The sequence below is a fragment of the Halyomorpha halys genome, unplaced genomic scaffold (genome assembly GCF_000696795.3).
Source record: "Halyomorpha halys isolate HHAL.00 unplaced genomic scaffold, Hhal_1.1 Scaffold1432.1, whole genome shotgun sequence".
In the NCBI taxonomy this organism is placed as follows: Eukaryota; Metazoa; Arthropoda; class Insecta; order Hemiptera; family Pentatomidae; genus Halyomorpha; species Halyomorpha halys.
The window spans coordinates 334,901-358,282 of record NW_027109346.1 but is presented as its reverse complement, the minus strand read 5'-3'; the positions used below and the strand labels follow the sequence as shown (position 1 = coordinate 358,282).

Genomic DNA, 23,382 nt, shown 5'->3' with positions numbered 1-23,382 from the left:
AAAAATAAATATAGGGCAATAAAATAGAAACAATATAATGAGGTGAAGATAGTTGAGCGTAGATTATTATATCTTCATCAGGGCAGTTATCAATCTAATACTGTCTTTGTCCATAGTTATTAATCAACTAGTTCATATTTTCATTTCATTATTATGGATATTTACAAATTTGTTACTATATTATTTTTTTTCCTCTCTGGATGATGGTTGTTATCTCTTTTTGTTTTATAGCCTTGACGAAGACCTGAAATTAGGTCGAAACGTCGGCACTTTTCGTGTGACAAATTCTTTTGTTTATTTGTGTTTTTCTGCTGACCGCACCTCTCGACCATCCTGTCCTCTTAGAAACAATATAGATGTTTTCCTGAATCCTGATGTAGAATTAGGATTTAAAACGGAAAATATATGGTGGGAATAGTTGGAAAAGTGACAGTTTAATAGAAATCAGGTGTTCAACGGAAATTTGAGTATAGCAAGAATATTAAATGTATAAGTTAATATAAATTTAAGAATACATAAACTGGAAAACGTAAATTAAAACTATGTATAAGTCTAATGATGTTACATAGAGTTTAATAATAAATAGTGGTCTTACTATCTTGTACCTTTCATTTTATTTAACACCATAATAGTAATTTTAAGAATGATTATTTTATTATATATTGATATAAACTTATTTATTTTATTTTTATAAAATAAAAGCCAAGTAGGTGAATAATAAACATAATCAGCAATTTAGATGATATGAGAAAATATAAAAATGCATTAACTGAAAAAGAAAAATATTGAAAATAAAAAGTATCACTTCATATTACAAGAGCCGTGAAGAAAAAAAGGCAGTTATCTCACCCCAATTACTCCAATAAAAACTATGTATAATTACGAGTCAAAATTGATAAGTCTGCCAAGTATAGGTAGGGGAATTAAAAATGGAGGCTGTCTTAAAACCTTAAAAAACCATTGATTTATCATTTGGAGCTCAAACATCTTAAAAACTGCCAACTACACTAGAAAATCTAAGAGAAAATTATTGAAAGAAGAGTAAATTTGCTGAAATATTAGCCCTAAAAGAGCTATTTACGTCCAATAGTTCTGGAGATATCACTTTTTAAAAAGCGAAATTTCCTAAAAATCTACTGAAAGATTAGTAGTTAGTTCATTTATTTTGAGAAATCTTTATCTCAGGAACTATGTGACGTACAGATGTCTATTAGCACTCAAATTAAAGCTAGTTTAATGGACTATAAAGAAGTTTATGATCTTTACCTTCATAGGAATAGTAGTTTTCATGATATTAGCTAAAATAAATTGATTTATAGTTATTCGGACAATAAGTTTGTTTTATGAAAAACATTATTTCAAAAATAATTGGACGTACTGATGTCTGCCAGCGCTCAAATTAAAACTAGTTAAATTTACTACAAAATAGTTAATTATGATTATCTTTGTAGGAGTAGTAGTTTTATGTTATTTGACAAAATAAACTCACAAAATGTTAATTTCTTGTTGTTCGTATAAAATGTTGGATTTTTTTAAAAATATATCTCTAGATCCATAAGACGCACATATATTTGCCAACACTAAAAATAAAGGAAATTTAACTTACTATAAAGTAGTTTATGACACTTATCTTCGTTGGGGTAGTAGTAGTTTTGATATTTTCACATATGAATATAAATTTGGCAAATGAAAATTTAATATAGTCCGTACAACTATAAATCAATTTATTTTAGCAAATTTCATGTAAACTATTACTCCTACGAAGAAAAACATCATAAACTACTTTATAGATCATTAACCTAGTTTTAATTTGAGTGCTAATAGAAATCTGTACGTCAAATGGTTTTTTCAGATATAAATTTTTCAAAATAAATTCACTAACTACTGATCTTTTAGTACGTCGCATACATTTTTATGAAATGTTGCTTTTTAAAAAGCTATATCTCGAAAACTATTAAATGTAAATAGCTCTATTAGGGCTCATATTTTAGCAAATTTATTCTTCTTTAAATGACGTTCTCTCAGGTTTTCTTGTGTTGTTCTTACTTTTTAAGATATAGAGCTCCGAATGAAAAAAAAAAAAATTATTGCTTTGAAACAGCCGCCATTTTTTATTCCCCCTACCTATACTTGGCAGACTCATCAATTTTGACTATTAGCTAAACGTAGTTTTCATTAAAGTAATCAAAAATTGGGGTGAGATAACTGCCTTTTTTCTCCTCTTGGGCTCTTGTACTATCAGGTAAAGACAATTTTAGTGAAGCTGCTGTATTGTGTCAGGCAAACGTCTACCTTAAATTTTAATATAAGCATTTTTTTTTATTATAATATAAACTTAATAAAAAAACATAAGTTTTAACATATTAATAATAATGATAATAAATTCTTTATTTATTCTGTGGCACGGCCCTTCAGTTTAATACTATAAAAATATTAAGTGGGCTTAGAGTAACACATAAAATAACAAAATAATTATTCTATAATAAAAAATATGCTAAATCATTATAACGCAACTAATTTTAATTCTTTAAATAGAAAGGTTTTTTTTTCATAATCCTCCTTAGAAAAAAATTATCATTTTTAAATTATAAATTTTTTAATATTTTATTATTTATTATTCATTAATATACTTATACTAGAACTAACAAGGTTTAAACTAAAACACGTTAAAAAAAAAAGAGAGTAGTACTAATTAAAATTATACATATCTACAGAATTAATTCAGCAGTTTTTATAAAGTATGTTGTAATTAAGGAAATTATTCTATTGAAATAAATTGTACCGACGTATATTCATTGTTTAATCCTGTATGCACCAAAGTGATGCAGTTTTTAACAAAATAAAAACCGATTTGTGCTGATATAATTAGGTTGTTCAATCGCATTTTCACATTCTAAAATATTAGGCAGTAATTTCAGAACAGGATGAACATGGTGAACAGTGAAATCCTACGCATGTCATATTATTTATTACTAACTCTTATCGAAGGATATTGACGTTTTCGAAACAGAAGATAATTATACATTCAACACGATTTACATTTTAGTCAAATAATATTTTCTTATTTTCCACTTTCTCAAATATCAAGATTGAAGAAGTAAAGCAAATAAAAAAAACATTCATTTACTACCATACTTATTTCATAGTACCCAAATTTCGAATAACATTATGTGCCTATCTAAGACATTTATATTTAGATTCAAGATTACCTGAGAGCCTACCAGTCACCAAGTAGCCATAGTCAATGTGGGGAAAACAAGAGAGGAAAGTAAGAAGGAGAAATAACAGGTTATCATTGTTAGCAGTATTGAACAGGGGATAAATACAAAATATTGATGAATTTGAGAAAAATAAAACTATAAAGGGATTGGAATCATAAAAGATTAAAAAAGATGGATTGGATGCAGATGGATGCGACATAATAGTATGTTGTTGGACTGTTGTATTCTATGCAGGAAAAATTAATATTCGTTATTACTACCTCAGGAAATCAAATATATGTATTTTTAAAGCAATAGAAATATTATAATATTGTGTTCAACATTTTCTCCTTTACTGGTCTTCTGAATTTACTGGTCTAAATTCAGAAAAAATTAGCGATAACCTCAACATGATTGGGGGGTTCATGTTGAGGTTATCGCTAATTTTTTCTGAATTTAGACCAGTAAATTCAGAAGACCAGTAAAGGAGAAAATGTTGAACACAATATTATAATATTTCTATTGCTTTAAAAATACATATATTTGATTTCCTGAGGTAGTAATAACGAATATTAATTTTTCCTGCATAGAATACAACAGTCCAACAACATACTATTATGTCGCATCCATCTGCATCCAATCCATCTTTTTTAATCTTTTATGATTCCAATCCCTTTATAGTTTTATTTTTCTCAAATTCATCAATATTTTGTATTTATCCCCTGTTCAATACTGCTAACAATGATAACCTGTTATTTCTCCTTCTTACTTTCCTCTCTTGTTTTCCCCACATTGACTATGGCTACTTGGTGACTGGTAGGCTCTCAGGTAATCTTGAATCTAAATATAAATGTCTTAGATAGGCACATAATGTCCTTCCTATTCATAATATTCATAATCCATCCTTCCGATGCCATTATTTCCTAGCTTCCTTTCCATTCCAAGTAATTAGTACTCAGTGCCTGTATCTTAGAAAACCTGTAATTCAAATACTCAGACCAATACCGTACTACCAAATCCCGTTTATCTGACATCTACCCTCCGAACTGTTGCGTTTGATAGTTCAATTTTTATCCGAGCTGCATATACACTATAGAACTTGGAATCAATCGCGCAGTTTGCAATATCCCTCAAAACTGTCCCCGTTCAGAGATCTGTTCTGACTCGGAATCTGCCCTCAAATCTTTACAAGATCTATTTTCAACACATCCTTTAATAATAGAATTGAACCAGCATTTGAAAACTCATGGTTGAAGGGTCTTTTGTTTTATCGCTACCAGTTCATTGTGGGATCACTGGGAATGAAAAGGCAGATTCGCAGGCCAGACTAGCTATAAAGATAGGTCAAGTCGTAACATCATCAACATTCAGAGATGTTATTTCATGGATGAAAGAAATTGGATGGTGCAACACGAGAGATAACAACTTAAGAATGGTCGAGCAGACAGGGAAACGTCCAACCAGAAACTTGAATCTGCCACGAAGAGAAGACCTAACCCGTTTCCGGATAGGCCATACACGACTCATCCATGTTCATCTTATGAAAAAAGAAGATGCACCAATTTGTCGCTACTGCGGAAACGATCACACCGTTAGGCACATTCTCACTGAATTTATTGCTTACGAATCATATCAATTCTCATCATATTTGCAGGAGATGTTGAGAGAAGATCCCACTACAACCCTTTTTCACTTTTTAAAAACTATCTTTATCATTGTACAAAAATTAAAGAGCCATATAAACCTAAAGAAACAGAGGTTAAATTAGTATAGTAATAATGGTGTTAGTAAACTATTAAATTTAAATACTTCATTGAATAAATTTTCATTTTGAAGCAAGCAAGGAGACTCAAAGAAGAGTGCTACGTGAATTTTGTGGCATGCGCCCAACAAATTAGATTTCTTAAAATTTTCGTTTATCATAAAATATAAAGTTTGGATTATACAGCTCTTAACAAATATTTATTGGATACAATTAGATCGTTTAATTAATTAATTATCCAGGACTGGTGAACACAGAAAGTGGGGAATATGTCACACCCTTTGGACTTAGTTTTATGTTAAATACCCGTCATTGTGATCCAAACTTACAGAAGTCAGCCGGTAATTGGCTCCTACTCCTCCTGTCATGTTCCTGGCGCTCATAATAAGGCTCATCTTTTTGCTTCACTTTTCCTGGCAGCCTCAGGGGGGTGGGGATAGCCGTACTCTCCTTTATAGCAAAAAGGGCACGCCCGCGGATGCAAGTTTTAGGTTGAGTTATTAGAAATTTCTGCAATTGCAATGTGACTGAAAGAAGGCAGGCAGTGATTGGCTCGTACTCATTCCTTAGTCCTCTGCCACGCCTTTGGTCCATCATAAGGTCTACCTTTTTGGCTTCACGTTTCCTTTCATCTTACTCCTTCCATAATACTCCTTCCTCTAAGGGCAGTTCACTCCTTCCATTATACTCTTTCCTTTAAGTTGGTAAAAAAAAAATGTTGTAATGAATATGTTCTTAAAAATAAATGTATGAATACTATTTATTTACTAATTCCTGTTCTCTCTCATTCAAATTGTTACCAGCAAGAGAGTTGAAAACAAATATGTCATATAGCCCAACTGTTTGTCAACCCGTGTGGTGATGATGGGGTGAAGTTTCTCCCCTCTCACTCCCTCGTTGCTATATTCTTGTGATCAAATTTTCATTCTTGTAGTCACTAAAGATAGTATATAGAATTTCAGTTTACATGAGCTCCTAAAATTCACAAGGTATTTGTTCACGAATCATTTTCAAGGAACAGGATTCAATAATTCGCTTTAAAATAATATTTTTAATTGTAGTGGCTGTTCTCTATTGTGAATATCCTTTTTTTTTTAATCTTCTTTCAACGAAACTCTTCTACATCATTAATAACAGTGAGTCGAGTTGCGGAGGTACTTCAGGGAAAAGGGTTGGCATTGTTAACGAAATCAAATATCCTTGGTAAGCCTCTTATTCAATTTTTAAGCGAGGGGAAGGCTAAGAGGGCGGGAAAAGCTCATATGTTTTACATATGAAATCTCTTTCTCCTTGTTAATCCCCCATGTTAAGTATTGTTCCCCAAAACCTCTTCCACCTAAAATTACCTCCGAGGGCAACACTCATCCGGAATTCCCTCGGCGAGCTCCCCAACAATGCAGGGCTTACCTCTGTATTCATACGCTCCCCGCATTGTCCCGTCTCAGTTCTCCTTATGCCTTATACCTACACGAGCCTCTGTCTGTTGAAATACGCTATTAAATTATTACCGAGTCGAGGGTTGCTGTTTTTGTTCTCTTGTTCTATGGTAAGAAAGCCCTTAAATATTGTATATTTTTGAGGAGGGCTCCCGGATCTTTATATATTTAACGCCCTCCGACCCATATTTAAGCAGGAGTGGAGAAAAGTACATCACACGGAGACCACTAAATATTTATTTATTAAAGGCCTCTGAGGCAATTAGCTCACTCCAAATTTTGAAAGTTTTGCACAATTTTTTGTGAACAATTACTAATCGTGTTTCATTGCGACAATAATAATGCCACCCAAAACCGAGGGTTACTGATAACTCTAGAAATATCGGCTACGTACCTCCTTCCATAGTAAGCATAGTATGCATAGTAAAGTTTAAAAAGTTAAAAAGTCCATAGTATGCATAAATATCGTTTGTGTTTATCAAGTGTGTTATTAATCTAACATTTCATATAGTGATAATGTTAAGAACTTTTAGACACAACGTATAAAAATTGTAACAGTCTAGATCTACATTTATTTTTTTACCTTTTGGAATCCAAGATAAATTAGCACCTACTTATTTATCCATGTGAGAAACTTTATTTAAATTTAACTTAGGTTGACAAATAGAGATATTGCCATTAAATCCTTAGATTATATTAGAACTTTGTATCCATGTTATCATTAAAATAATTACTTTTTGTATGTATCGATTTTTGTGTATGCGTTTGATTTTTATGATCTATATTAAAACATATATTTTTAAAGTTTAACGTCCGAAATTTGAAACAAGAATGTGTTGATAAACTATAAAATTCATAACAGATACTTCTAGGTACCTCACGTTCCAAATTTAATTATTTTAATTTAATTTAAATAGTTTGACTACAGACAGTCCAACTGACACAGAACCTCGGTTCTTGAAGTTTAAAACGTAAAATAGGAGCATTAATAAATAGAACATGGTCCGAGTGCACTCAAATAAAAATTCAAATAGTGATATAAACTATTTATATTGAACCAACGTTTCGCCCCACGTTGGAGAGCCGCATCAGGGCTAAAGAAGATACGAACACTTAAATGATGTAAACATAAGTAAAAAAGTAAATGACAAGTTAAAAGGGAATACAATGAAAAGTAAAATTAATTTAAATAAGAAAAATAAAAGGTTATAGAGAATAAATGAAAACGGAATTAATAACAGATAAAAAGAAGTAATACAAAATAAAGTAGAAAATAAAATATGGAAAAAAAGGGATAAGAATAAAGAAAGAAAATGAACGAGAGAGAAAATGTACCTTTTAGTCAAAAGTCAGAGCCAGAGTGAACCGTTTTGACAGGATGTATTGAGAGTGGGGAGTGGCAGTTAAAGTATGTTACATTCCAAAATAATAAATAAATATAATTAATGGTAAAATAATAAATAAATAATTTTATTATTATTATTGATAAAATAATTATTAATTAATTAATTATTATCAGTAAAATAATAAATATAATTATTTTCAAATGTAACATACATTATCTTATCCCCTTTTTCCGTCTCTTGGTTTGTACTTTCTTTTATAATTCTTCCTAAGTTTCCTTACCTTGGGCAGTGAGGAAGCGAAATAAGGTATATTAACCCTGTTAGTGTCTTTGTTGCACTGGACTGGTGAAAAGTGCAATAGCCGATATACCGCCAACTTGTAGCCGCTTCAGTATTCCCATTCCGAGAGAACTCTAGCTCAAAATAACGTTATAATATTTTATAATTTATAATTGTTTTATTCACTGTTTCGTCCTTGATAGTTTTTTTAATTATGTAAATATTATTTTTAATTTGGTTTTTAGGAGGCTTTTCCAAACCCAAGTAAAATCGTGAAATTCGGCCGGTTACCTCAATATAGACAGATCTTTTTCACCAGGCACTAGAAGGGTTAAAGATGATTCTTGAAATTTTATATCATACGATATAAAAACGCATAAACGTAAATCTTCCAAAAATGGGCAACCAACATTTTTTTACCAGATAAAAAATAATTTAAGTAAAAGTAAATAAAACCGAACCTAGTTTTTAATTCATTTTCTACTTCATTTGAGAATAACAGATGTTACAAAATTTTACATTCAAAATTTGAAATTCAATTTGTATACGATAAGAATTCAAATACAATAAGTTGTGATAGTATCAACAACAACAACAAACAAAATGTCCAAGAGGTTAAAGAATGAGTCATCAACAAAAGTATAACATATTCTTTTATATTATCTTAAATTATGCTAGTTAGAGTTGTAATATGAATAAACTTGTTGACAGAGAAGATTGTCAGCTACAGAAGAGTATCAATCGATCTTTCGTCCAGAAACTATGTTTGGTTTACAGAAGTTCTACCACCTCTTGTCTCCGATCTTCGAACAACCAGTTCAAGAGGCTATAATGAGAGAGGTACGGCTAGTAATTGTAACTTGTATTCACTTATAAGTTACCTAAATGCTTCTTTTTACGGAAATGGAGCATATAAGTTGTAAAGAGAAAGATTAGGAAAAGTCCGATAAGGCTTTGTTATGAACAGAAAATGTGATTTTGTTAATTATGTGAAGCGAAAATGACTACTTGGTCTAAGGCTGTTCTGTTACAAAATGACTACTTGGTCTAAGGCTGTTCTGATACAAAATGACTATTTGGTCTAAGGCTGTTCTGATACAAAATGACTACTTGGTCTAAGGCTGTTCTGTTACAAAATGACTACTTGGTCTAAGGCTGTTCTGATACAAAATGACTATTTGGTCTAAGGCTGTTCTGATACAAAATGACTACTTGGTCTAAGGCTGTTCTGTTACAAAATGACTACTTGCTCTAAGGCTGTTCTGTTACAAAATGACTAATTGGTCTAAGGCTGTTCTGATACAAAATGACTACTTGGTCTAAGGATGTTCTGTTACAAAATGACTTCTTGGTCTAAGGCTGTTCTGTTAAAAAAGCATGCAACAACAGTTTTCCATCTTAGCCTTTTTTTTTTAATTCTTCCTTCCTCACCATTTTCGGCCTACGGGATCCGGAAGCATTGGGGTAGTGCTTTCGTATGCAATGTCACTGATGTCGACTAGTGGGGTCCTTCCCGTGGTGAAATGCGACCACCTCCTTCCACCCATAAAGGGACCATCCTCCCTGAAGATGGGAAAAGTTTCTTCTCCCATAAAAAGGGGAAGTCCGACCTGGCGAGAGCGAAGACTCTGTATGTAGAGCAACGTGGGTTGATGATCTTTCGAATCTGTATCGCTTTGTCCAGAACCATCTATGTTCTGTCAGGATCTGTGAGACCAGTAGTCAGACCAGAGGTTCTAATTAGCCTTCGATCCTTCATGGGCAGTCCAGCGTACTGCATTATTCTATACTCAACTATCCTTGTGGATGTAAGCAGTGATGAGCTGGATCATCACATGTCAATATCCATATCGAATCCATGTCCCTTTGAAAAAAAATTAATTGCTTAGTGAGAAATGCGACTTGTGAACACTGTAGAAACGATTTACGCTAACATTTTAAGGTTTCATAATGAATAAGAGATTATATAACAGAATGAATCTAATAAAATATATTATATAACTTCTCTCAGATAGTATGGACCGAGGAAGAGATGTGCAATCGAATGAAGGATTTTGAAAAAGGTAGCGGGTTGCCGTTTTGGAGCGTATTGGTGTCGAGAGTTCGAACTTCCATTGCAGGGCAATTCATAAGCGAATTCAATAAAGGCCTTAAGGAGGTTGAACAAACGTGGGAATTAGATCTGGATATTGTAAAGTAAGCAGAGCAATGGATTGTACAATTGAATTTTAGTCATTTATCTTTAAAATAACCGAAAAACGTTTTGTGGATTTATACACCAAATTTTACTGTTATTTCCCCTTTCTTATAGCTAAAATTGAGGATATATATTTCTCTATTTACTTTTTCATTTAAATTTACTCCACTTATAAGAAATAACATTGATTTCCTCACACGAAATTCATCAAAATGATTATTTCTTATTCATTTTTTTTTTCATTAATCCGTCTTTAGAGGTAGGAATTAAAAAAAAAATTGATATAATTTTTTATTTTTTTAAAGGGCAGCTCTAACGGACTTAGAAAATCAAGAGGAGTTTGATGAGGTGAATAACATCGTCGACGACATGTACAACCTTGTTTTAAAAATTATTCGATCTGAAACTGATAATGTAATATACCTTAAAACTTTTCTTGGATACCTGGATATGCTAAGGCTCACCGATTCAAAGGTAGTCAATCTTCAACGATGAACTATAAAAAATATTTTTATTATTTATATTTCGTTATATCAAGTAGAAGTTGAACGTCATGGGAGCTTCTACCACTGGCATTGAAGGAAAAAAAAATAAAAGCAGTGCTAAATAGGAATTAAATAGGGTATCTGACTATATTAGTAATAGGTAGTCCTTGATTCTTCTATAATTGTTCCTTATATTATTATACTGCATATAACTATGTATATCTGAACTGATGAACTGTGCCTTCACTTTTTGATCGGCGGTTTGATTGTAGTCAACTGTTTAAATAGTGAATTAATAAAACATAATTAATTTAAATGAAAATTCTATTGGATAAATTACAGTTGAAGTAGCTGATGGCCGAAACAACAGGTGTGTCAGTTAATTTTGATTAATGAGTCTATGATTGAATGGCGCTGATTATGATGGTTGAATTGTATTAATAGGTGGACTTACTCCATGACTCGGTTATCATCTCTTCCTTTCTCTTCCTCTGTTCCGAGAGGCACTTCAAGGTGTCTCTACACACTCATTTTTCTAGCTAAGGCTCGCCAGCTAGTGTGAGTGTTTTCTTCCTCAGCCACATGGGGCGCACACGTATTACAATCGTAGCCATATGATTAAAATTTGTTTCGACTCGTCGTAAGAGTTGGTGAAGACTTGTCACCTCCAGTCCCCGCCACCTGTGGAGTACCTCAAGGCTCGGTGCTTGGACCTCTATTGTTTGTCATTTTTACGGCACCAGTAGTCGCCATCAAGCATCGAAATGCAGTGGTTGCAGCCTACGCCGACGACATCGGTGTCTATGCTTCCAGCATGAGAGCTGAACTGGCTCTACACTATGCGCAAACTGCTTCTGCCACCATTGTAGCTGCTCTGAAGAAGGACGGAATCAAGGTTAATCCGACGAAGACGGATGCCACTGTCATATCCTTCCAGCAGGGTAAGAAGAGCAGACTACCCCAGCAGTTCGTTGTGGATGGTGAGGGTCGGAAACTCTCTAATAGCATCCTCAACCTCGGCGTGACTCTTGACAGGCACCTCACTTTCTCTAGTCACGTCAGGGAGAGGCTTAAGCTAGCCCGACAGAAATCGTATAGACTCTATCACCTGCTCACCTCACAGCAGATCTCGCTACGCCTCAAGCTGAAGATCTAAAAGGCCATCATACGTCCGTCTCTGCTCCATGGCGCACCACTCATGCGGCACCTCTACCGGACCACGTTAACCAAACTGCAGAGCTTCCAGAATTCCCTCCTTCGGCGAATAGTAAGAGGAACCACACTCCAAAGGGCCAGGAATAGTGTTATCAGAGAGGAGCTCCAACTCCCTTCTGTGATGGAATTCAAAGGCCGTAGGCACATAAAATTCTTTGATGGGCTGAAAGCCTGTGCCAATCCTCTATTTCGAGATATCGCCTCTCCCCCGAGACCTGGGAGGTGGCAAAGCACGGTCCCCTTGGTCGACGTCCTCGCCGAGGGAAGGACTTCTGGCTCTGCAGCCTGAAGTCACCCACACCTCAACACCACCAGCCGGAATGGCCCCTCCTCATTCTCTGTTAGCTCCCCGGCTATCACGCCACTCATGTACAAACCGCCTTCAGCGGACAATGTTTTCCTCATCTTATAATGCCATCAGGCAAAACAAGATATAATGTAAATATGTGTATATATAATTTTTCCTAGGTTAAGTAATATATAATTGTAATTGATTGAAAATAAATAAATAGGAGGTTAGAAAAAAAAAAAAGGACAACACTTGAAGACCGTCGGGAGACAGTGGAAGACAGTCTGGGAGGAGCACAGTCCTTATAGAGGAGAGTTTGGAGGAAGAGAGAGCAGCGAACCAGTTGACGACAGTTGAGGAAGTCACACCTCGCAGGGATTCAGCAGCGACCGCCGGGAGGCTGCAGAGCAAAGCGAATATGGATGCTCCGCCGCGACAACAGACCTTTTTCGATTGTAATTTGACCCAGCATGCCACCTCATATATAATAGCACAGTAAACTATGAACACGATACCGTTGGAAAAGTACTCCAATGATTAATTATAAATATTCATATCTAGCATAACCATGCCGGGGGGTCTATGGTATCTAGTGTTTGAATTAAATATAGCGCATACTTTTACAGTCTGTTCCCATCAGGAACCGATAGAGATACATAATACAAATACATAATATAAATATATAATATAAATACATAAAAATATGAATAAATTAAATATAATATGTGTAGCTTAGAACACCCGAAGCCCCGTACACGGCACATTACTGAAAAATGCATAGGATGCTATCTCCTATTCCAACCTTCATTATTTATCAAATGAACACACAAACTTTTTTCAACACATATTTAATTTGAATATTTTTAGGTTGGATCTTTTGATAAACATCTAATCCAGCTGAATACTCTGCAAGTTCTAGTATTGACTGGGAATCTGATCGAAGAATTGCGGTTCGACTGCTTACCGGAGTCATTACGAGTCTTGGAGCTGCACAATAATCTTATTTCCGAAATAAAAATAGAGAAAAAAATAGAACCTAAATTACTCTATCTAGGACTTAGCACAAACTGTTTTTCTGATGGTAAGTCCATTTTTTATTTAACTTTCTGTTTTATTATCCCACCTCTACCCTATATTCAGCATAAAAGTTGAACCTCGAACAGAGATCGCAAGTAAGTTTTTATTTTATTTGTCCTGATTCAGTATTTCACCACGCCATTATTCCTAATTGATAGAACTACTTGAAGGCTAAAATTATCAATCTGGATGATACCCGCAGACAGACTTAGGAAAATAAAAACAATTGCATATGTAATTGAAGATGGACTAAGTAGAAATGTAGCTTAGGTAACAAGCAATGATATGTTATGCCGAATTCTCGTTATAATGCAACTCGCTATATCGAAGTTACCGATATGTGCAAATGTTTTTAAATTTAGATAATGAAACCGTTATGAGGGGGCGAAAGTGGAAACATAGATGGGGGATGTGGCGGGTTTCACGTAGATTTCCAGTTTCTGCAACTTTATCAATGTTGCTCAAATCTACTATTTTTTCAAATGCCCCTCTAAACTTCATTAGTAAATCTTTTAAAGGAAAGATATGCCCGGGATCTAATTCTGAGATTACGGGGGTGGATATGAATATTGGTACGAACGAAAATCTGATTCATTAAGATGAATTTACGTACAAGTTTAATTAGGATAGGTCATTATGGCTCAGGTGGTTCCACGAAATGAGAAACCTTGCCCCCACCAGAAATGACCAGGAAGTGGGTCGTTAAAAAAAAATATATTATGGCTTTAATATGAAGGGTTATTTAAATATTTACTAAGTGAAAGCTTTTATTTTTTCGGATTCATTTATTCCTATTGCTAAAAACAGTACAAATTTACACTCTTTAATGTCAACAATGACAATTATGATATTAACTATATAAAATCCTGATCAAGTATTTATCTTAAAAATGGTTAGGGAATCGTATCAAAAGCCTGAAAAAAACAAAAACCTTGTTTTTCTGCCTCTTACAAAATATAAGTTTCTATTATTAAAGTTAATGAGCGTAAAACCTCAGTTCGTTTTGAACTACTATAATCAAACTGAATAATATATTAAGTTATCATAATTTATCTCATTTTGAATATTTATTTTTCTCAGAAAGTGTGATAGAAGGACTACTGTTCTTAGACAAGCTGTGCGTATTTGATCTCAGTAATAATAATTTTTCAAGTTTCATTAAAGTCGCCCAAATAATTCAGGAATGCTCTTATCTTGAATGCATCTGCCTTAAAGGAAACCCCCTCTCAGTAAGTTACCAATTGTTCATCTAATATTAGTTAAAAGAGTGGTCGTAGTAGTTCGTTTCCCACAGCTAGCACCATCACATAATTAGCGTGACAAAATAGATTATATTTTTCGAAGTGCTCATCTCTAGCAGAGATTAGTTGATGTCCCAAAAGGGATCTACTATCTACCTTGACCCTGCAATAACGAACTGAAATGATTATATTTTCTCGGCTAGCAAACAGAGTTCGTTTTTGTCACTTCAAGAAATTATATCAGTTGGTATATGTACTTCAATTTTTTTATTAATTTTCTATTTGACTTTTAAAATATAATAGACTGGTAGCCTGTATGATAAGACACATTACAACTTGAACCCTCTACACAATACGATATTGTTCAATTTGGCACCGCGTCTGTAATAAATGTACAATACAGCACAACACACAAGATTCAGCATATGTCTGTGAATCACAGTGTACTACACCACATCGCATACTGGACCCAACATACATCTGACCATGAACCTATTGAACTCCACTGCCATCCACAGGAACCATCATAACCCTTTGCTCACCGCATCCAATATAGGACCGCATACTGGACCAAGTATACGTCAGATCGTGAACCTGTTGTACTCCACTGCACATAACGATGGCAGTAATGAGGTCTATATCGATTTTATAAGAACGACTTACGGTAACATGGGTGCCCAGCATCCATGTTTTACTCCTTTAGATTTTTGACGACGAAAAACAGATTATATCTATGTTATTCTTTGTTCTCCTCTGATATAAATTAATGTCTTTACAAACAGTCACACCACTTAGCTTATCTTTGTTTATTTTGAACCATTAAACAATTAACTGCTGGCACAACTATCATGTGGCTCTAAAGGTTTACCTATGAAAACATTCTGCCGAGTAGGTCCCTATAACTCCCATGCCGTTTCTGTTCGGTGCATATAGTAAAACGAAATTTTTAAATGAGATATTAAAGTATCGAAGTATAAAAAAAAGGATAATGAAATCAAACATATATTGATGGTTGGGGGTGAGGTCAGTGAAGAACAGAAATAAGTAAGATCAGTGCCAACGTTTCGGCCAGAATAGAAGAACAAAAACAAGATTACAACTATAATGATTGAATGAAAGTACAGAATAAAAAGTAACATAAAAAGATGAAATCTAATATAGGTATATAAATAGTAATTGAAGAAAGTTCAAGGTGTAATTATAAGAATATTGAAACTCTATATAACATACAGGGAATATAGTAATATCAAAATTCAGAATGAATGATGAAAAAAATATACATATGAAAATCAACTAAATAAATACATGTACACATTAAAATTTAAGTTATATACATCTTGCCCTACAATATCCTTTAATAATACCCCATTTATTCCTGTCGAACAGATCCGTTACTTAGGACTAAATCTCGACAAACGACTGACATGGAATCCTCATACAAAACAAAAAAAAAAAAAAAACGATAAGAGAAATATTTATTTTTATTTTTACATTAATCCTAGGTTAACTATTTATCCTAGGTTGACTAAAAAGACAAGAAACTGCTCGTAGATTCCGACTATTGCAACATTTACTAGACAAACGGTCTAAATTGCCAATCCAATACAAAAGACTGATCTACATGAATATTATAAGACCTATCTGGACATACGGGGTTGAGCTTTGGGCTCCACTAAACCATCAAATTCCCCCCGAATCCAATCCTTACAGTCCAAAATCCTTCATAAAATCCTTAATGATCCTTACTTTGTCACAAATAAAGTCATCCATCAGGACCTCAATGTTCCATATGTTGCCGATTTGGCCAGAACCAGATACCATTCCTTCCATGATAAACTCCTCAACCACATAAATCCACTTGTTTCTAACCTGGCTTCTCCTTCATTACCTAATAATACTCTTAGTCGTCTGAAAAGAAGATGGCCTCGAGATCTTCTCCTCTAGAAATGTTATTGGAGTTCTATCAGTGGGTAGATTCTCTACATGTTTATATCATGTCACTAAGACACCTACAGCAAATTTACTTGTATATATGTGTATACAGTTGTAAATATCAATAAATAAATTATTTAAAAAAAAAGTTAGATAGAGAATATAAATAAAAACGTATATGTGACTAATTAATTAAACAACAATAAATATGTAAGTGGAATAACAAAATTAATAAGTAGATATAATGTCATATAAGCGAAGAGTAGTAAGTAATACAAATAACAGTAAATAAGCGGGTGAGGAAGAAAAAATATGGAAAGAGAGGAAAGCTAGTAGAAAAGAATAAATGTAAAACTACTTACATTCTTTTCTTCAATACAATCCTATATTATCTGTTATTTTCTTATGTTTCTTCTTCTTCTTGAGATTTATTTAACCATTATGGCTTGAAATTCTGGACAAAACGTTGGCACTAAAAAATGAGTTTTAATTTCTTTGGGTTCTTCACCTACCATGCTCTCCTTATATAAAATTCACTGCAAACGATTACTTCATCAATAATACATTAATTTGAATTGCTTGAGGAAATTTTTCGAAGACCCCTACTCCCTCTAGTCCCCCTAGTTTGGTTAATATAGGAAGTGATGTTTTTGAAATATATGCGTCCGAGGAAATACATTTGTGCATCTGTAGACAAACGTATTAATAGAGTGCCCTGAAGATAACAACGCGCGAAATCATAAATATTTTATCAGAATCTGTTAAATAGAAGGTAGTGTTATACCCGTCAAATGCTTTGATAACAGACAGTCAAAAGTATACCAACAGAGTCGAAACCATACTTATACCTTGATGTCTAAAATGCAAAATGCGAATTTTTCGAATTCGAAATTTTCAGAAACGATAATTATAGACATATACTAATATTCCAGTTCAAATTGTATACATATAGGCACTTTTTTTTTTTTACCCAACTTAGAACTTAGAAGTTTCAGAAAAACCAAATGATCAAACAGTATAAGAATGATTCAAAATACAATGCACCAATTCGAGTCAAATCTAAAACATTTACTTCTGTTAATGCAGACCGTTGTAAGCTACAAGGAAATAATAAAAACATCATCACCAAAACTGCACCAACTCGACGGAGCATCGTTGATGGCAGAATCTGAAAAAGAACTAGTAAAGAAAACGGGAAATAAGGATCAGTTCCGAAAGACCTTCACAAAAAAAGAAAAGGTAACATTCAAATAAGTCATTACCCATTATTATCTAGCATAGTTATGAAATTTATTCAGCAATAAATAATTTTATTTTGCTATGAAATATTGAATACATATTTTATATGCTTTCAATGAAGCAGTGAATTGAACCAATTTTTGCATTCAGTTACCTATCTATGGAATGTTGGTGTGTAATGTGTATGTGAATAACCTAGCTCAAAAACGGAAAGTCTCATGAAACTGAAATAACATATTCATATTGAGCCTTCAATGTTAAATTCGTCCTAACAGAAGTATCTACTACTTTATATAATCAATTTTTTTCTTAAATCTTTTATTAAAATACCTTTAATTTTGTTTATTTGAAGTAATTAACCATTTTTTTACTAGTAATATAAAATGGATAAATATGAACAATGAAATAATTTCATAAATTTACCGCGATCAGTGTAGAAGCGGGATAGGATCTTTAAGTTGTGATGTCTAAAAGCAAGACCAAGGTTAGAACGTAAGAATTTTTAGATGTTGTCTGAAAGAGAGGGGATGTATGGAAGTGACCTGTCCAAGGGTATAGAGAGGGGCTGTGAAGAATTAGGTGAAGTGGAGAGACAATTTTTGTAGATTTTTATAAGTTTATGAATGATGTGGAGGGGGAAGTTATTAGTTATTAGGTTTTTGGCTTCGTTCATTTTTTGATGGTAAGGATGCTGGGAGTGGTAATTTAAAAGTCTTCCTGGGTTAGTCTACGCGCCGCTCTACTCACTTAGATCTCCAATCTTCTACTATTAGGTGAGTTCTTTGGCTTATTCTCTTATATCATCTTTCTTTTACCCCCCCCCCCTCTCCTTCTCTATTCTCTTCTTATTTCTCCTTACCCACGTTGTTAGTTATATTAACCACATATTATTATTGTCATGTTTTCTATTCACTTATATTGTCTAACTCAACCATATATTTTGTTTCTTTATTCTAGTATTATACTTACATATTTCATTAGTTAAATATATTTTCTTTTATTAATTCATTCTATTTTTTTCCTTCCATAACTTTAATTTTGTAATTATTATTTAATTAATATATTCATATTTCTTTGCATTATATAACTTTAAAAAAAGTGTATTTCCTTGATTCAATATGTTATTCTACTTACATATTTATTTACCTATATAAACATTTTATATTCCACTTCTTTCATCACTTTACTTTTTTTTAATTTTCATTCCGTATAATTATTTACTTTCATTATTATTTATTTTCTTTTATCATTTTATTTTTTTTTTTATTATTACCGTTTTTATTATTTATTTATTTTTTTATTTATTGGTTGTTATCTTGCTTTTTATTCTTAGCTCTGATTAAGGCTAGAAATCTGGCCGAAACGTTGGCAATATTAAACAAGTTCTCTCAACTTATTTATGTTATTTACTGACCGCCCCCTCCCAACCATCTTCTCCTCATATAATAATAATAATTTCAGTATGGCATAAACCTTTGCGGAACGGTTTTAAAGGTTTTAGAAAAATAATACAATAAAATAATAACATATAAAGTCGTAGAAAGTAATCAAGAATGACAAAAATGCATAAATAAAAGGTCTGTTCTTACGACTTTTAACCGGTTTGGCTCATGCGCACTGTGATTTTCGGTTCCGAAAGTCTGATTAAATGTTTTCATGACATAATTTCACTTCATCTATATTTGAGCCTTTCAGTTAATAGTTGACTCCATAAAACCATTCTCAGTTTTTCCAATACTGATTCTATAATAATTTAGTACCAAATAGTCGGTTAAGAGTGAATTGTAAACTTTATTGAACTATTACATTTTTATATTTCTCCCATACTTTTTCAATATAAAAATATTGAACGTTTTGAAGCAAGAAATATTATTAAAAGTAATTTTCTGAAAACTTTAAATTGGAGTCAGTTAATCTGTAAATTGAAAGGCTCATTCGCAAAAAAGCATTGCCCACAGTGAATAATATAGAAATATCTCTTCTGAAACAAGCAACAATTATTTTCAACTCACAGTAGCCCGGTAATCATTTATTATTATTATCATTTTCAATACCTTCCTTGGTGTAATAATGAATATGAATCTATCTGTTATAGATTCGGTTTCAGGAAAGAAAATTAACACTACAACCTTCTTTAGGCGGTTTGTGTTACACTGCTGAGCTAAGAATACATGTCTTTAAGATGTTGGGCATTCCTAAGCCTCAGATTAAAAATAAGGTAATAGATTTTAGTAAATCATTAATTAATTTTTTTTTTTAAATTGTGTACTACATATCATATAATGATTTAATTTTAATTTTAACTTTTTAAAGTTAATCAAGAAATAAGTTATTATTTGATACCGGATTTTCGTGTAATCATTTGTTCCCCAGCTACAAATTCTACCGAACCTCAACAGAAATTCGAATCATGCAAAGAAGATTCAAATGGCTCTAATTTTATTTTACAAAAAATTGTACGTTTTACTCATTTTGGGGTAATTTTTTATTATTTTTTTTTATACAATTTTATGCTATGACTAAATTTCTCATATTATATACATATAGGTTCATGTTACATGCATTGATGAACAAATGAAGAGTCGAATTCATAGTAAAAAAAACAAACACAAGTGACGAGCGTTCTTGGATTAGTATTAAGAAATAGTTTTGGGTACCTACAAGTTTCTCTAGAATAAGCTTGTTATAAGCGGTATTGTTTTTAATTTGATTTCACAGTCCCCCTCTAGCAATCTTCCGTCTGATTTTTTTTTGACTAATAGGTTTTAAATTAGATTAGAACCAGAATTATGGTTAAAGCATAACAAAATTCACCAACAGGACCAATATTTTACGTCAAAACACATAACTTGGGAACGACTGTTCTAAATTTTAAAAAAAAATAATAGAATAATATTTACTGTCATCCAATTTTACTTTCAGTAGTTCTCATGTATTTCTATTTCTGTCAAATATACATATAGAATTTCGAAATTTAAAATTTCTCGTGATACGCTCATCGCTCAGTCAGATGGTTTTATATGCAGTATGTCAGTTGCAAAAGGTGTGGTAGTAGTTTTTATTTTATTATTCTTGCATGTAAGGGTACTAGTTAATAAAAACCAACAATGTTAACAGATCCGTCTTCGGAAGAACTTTTAGCAGCCAAAAAAAACCCACAAAATTTTGGAACTTTTTTTGGTTTTCGCTAATAACTGGCACCAAAAAGTAATCTTATCATTGCTGGTGAGTGGATTGGAGCAGCTTGGGGAATTTAACCTTAAGTAAAGTTGTATAGACTGTGACAAATTCATGGGCAGACAGGATACTGCAGCCTGCTCTTGCCGTTAGAGTAGGCACTGTGCGTAGTTTATCACAGAAGACCGGATTGCCATGCAATTACATCTTCGTTTCCCAAGCTTTAAATTCTACCAAACCTTGACTAAATTCGAATCATGAAAAAGACAATCAAAGAATATTAATTTTATATTGCACGAATTAGGTTTTTCCCACAAATTTGCACGCTATGAGTTTTATCTGCACAAAATTGCACATTTTAGGTTCTTCTGCACAAAGCTGCATGTTTTGAGTTTTTCATGCACAAGATTATATGCTTTACTCTTTTTGGGCTAAATTTTAATTTTTGTTGCATACAATTTAATGCTTGAACTAAATTTCTCATACATATATAAGTATATATGCCAATATTTGTATGCCTATGTCATATGCCTCTAGAGTATTGTATGTATGCCAATATTTATTCATGTTATTACTTTTTTCCTAATTTAATTTATAATTGGCAAACATATGGAATGTTGAATTCAGCCTTTAAAAAAACACGTAAACACATGTGCCAAATATTCTTGGATAAGTATCAACCAATTTCTTCGGGTTACTATGAAAAAATATTTCTAGAGAAAGCTTGTTATAGAGAATGTTCAGTGTTATTGTTTTTAACATGGATTCCCAGTCCTCCTTTAGTCCTCAAGTCCTGCGTTAGACTAGGTTGTGACTAGTGATTTATATTATAATTATATATTATATATTATAATATAATATAATATATATATATGGTATATATATATATATAATATGTAACTTACCTGTTGATTTTTTAAATAATGTTTTTTTTATATATATATTATTTATTTTATTCACATTTGTAAATAATATTTAACAACTAGCGAATAAGATGTATAGAAAAAAAACAATGTTATGAAAGCCTGAAGATTGAGGCCATTGGATGCGTCTCCATTAAAATTGAAATTACAAAATTAATTTGGGAGGTCCCTATTCCAGCTCCTTCCTAAATCTTGTATTGATAGTCCTTGAATTAGAGGGTTAGCGTGTATTTGAAGTGTATCGCGAAACCGTTTATATAATGATTTTTTAATAATTGATTGTACGTAAGGAGTTAGTACAACTTTGTGCAAGTTCTTGGTACAAATGTACAACGGGAGCGGTACCGATCATTCTTAGTAATTTTGATTGGAATGCAGTAATTTGATGGGTTGCAGTTTCGGTAAGTTAATTTTTTTGGCATATCCAAAAATTAGCGCTCCGTAAGTCAAAATTGGTCTAAGAAAGTTAATAATATAAATCTTTATTTTTTCCGAAACTGGTAATTTTGATCGTTTATTTAAAATATGAAATTCAAGTTGGAAGTTGTTATTTTGATGTGACAGGTCCACGTAAGTCGTTTGTCTAGTGCCAATCCAAGGTATTTTACTGTGTATGTCCGGATTAAACTTCATTCGTTAAAAAAAACTGGAGGACAGACCACAACGGAGTGTAAAAGATATTTGCACTGATTTCTCAATGTTTATTGCTGTTTTTCATTTGACATAGATATATTCATGGAGAATATCTCTTGTGAGATAGGTGAATTCGTAAGTGTTGTGGGCTTTGTGCTTGGTCGCCATGCTTGGGGCAAATGTGGCCGTGAGAAAATGCTCCAATGTGGGTAGACCGGAGGTACACAACGTGTATAATAGAGGCGCTAGATTGGTCTATATGGAAAAGATAAATGAAATGAATGTGCGGTTTCAATATCATTAAAATGATAGAGAATTTCCGCTGAATCGGAAAGTGGGTTGTACGTAAGACCGAGGGATTGATGAGCGGTGAGGAATATTAGTATTCTAAGAACAGTATAATGCATACATCTAACAACATTAAAATACCTCACAAATTCGCTCATCAACACATTGACACCAGCGCCCCTCCTGTGCGGTGGCAACACGTTAAGGACATGTAGTTATTATATAAAGTTTTATTAAATTCATAAGTAATGTGTGCCCCAACACATTATATACCTCTAGCAATACGCACCGCAAAAACTGATATAATACTCGTAATACTCCTTAAAATGTATACCCTCTATTGAAAAAGGACATCAAATAATCATGTTTATATTTAACCAATGTATCAAAAATAATTTTTTCTTTTTGGAGCTATGAAAAAAAAAATGGCCTTATGGGGAAAGTATTGCATGATTTCAGAGGTAATCAAGTCATAACCCAGGGACTTAGGTAGGTTACTGATTTTTTTGTACCTCTTTGGGGTAAATGATTTTAGGAGTAGAGAAAGTGGCAAAGGTGTGTCTAGAAATGATAGGATGGTGGAACCATGTTGTGGATTATAGAGCTGTGAGCTAGGTCTGAAGGTAGAGGATATATAGTCACCAAATGATAGAATGGTGGACC

General features: G+C 32.8%; 1 protein-coding gene across 9 annotated transcripts in view; it reads left to right on the top strand.

Moving 5' to 3' along the window:
* Nucleotides 1–8,522: 8,522 nt before the first annotated feature.
* Nucleotides 8,523–23,382, top strand: part of LOC106689705 (uncharacterized) — a 27,167-nt gene continuing 12,307 nt past the window's right edge. For 8 of the 9 annotated variants that reach the window (XR_001344486.2, XR_002945504.2, XR_010843458.1 and 5 more), the window contains exons 1-8: nucleotides 8,523–8,662; nucleotides 8,735–8,863; nucleotides 10,035–10,219; nucleotides 10,526–10,694; nucleotides 13,077–13,290; nucleotides 14,367–14,515; nucleotides 17,546–17,698; nucleotides 19,794–19,916. Coding sequence is in view for 6 of the 9 variants with exons in the window: in XM_024362624.2 (XP_024218392.1) it covers nucleotides 8,627–8,662; nucleotides 8,735–8,863; nucleotides 10,035–10,219; nucleotides 10,526–10,694; nucleotides 13,077–13,290; nucleotides 14,367–14,515; nucleotides 17,546–17,698; nucleotides 19,794–19,916 (1,158 nt within the window). In the remaining 3 variants the exon portion in view is untranslated. The remainder of the gene's footprint in view (nucleotides 8,663–8,734; nucleotides 8,864–10,034; nucleotides 10,220–10,525; nucleotides 10,695–13,076; nucleotides 13,291–14,366; nucleotides 14,516–17,545; nucleotides 17,699–19,793; nucleotides 19,917–23,382) is intronic. The other variant, XM_014434838.2, reaches the window with a different exon arrangement.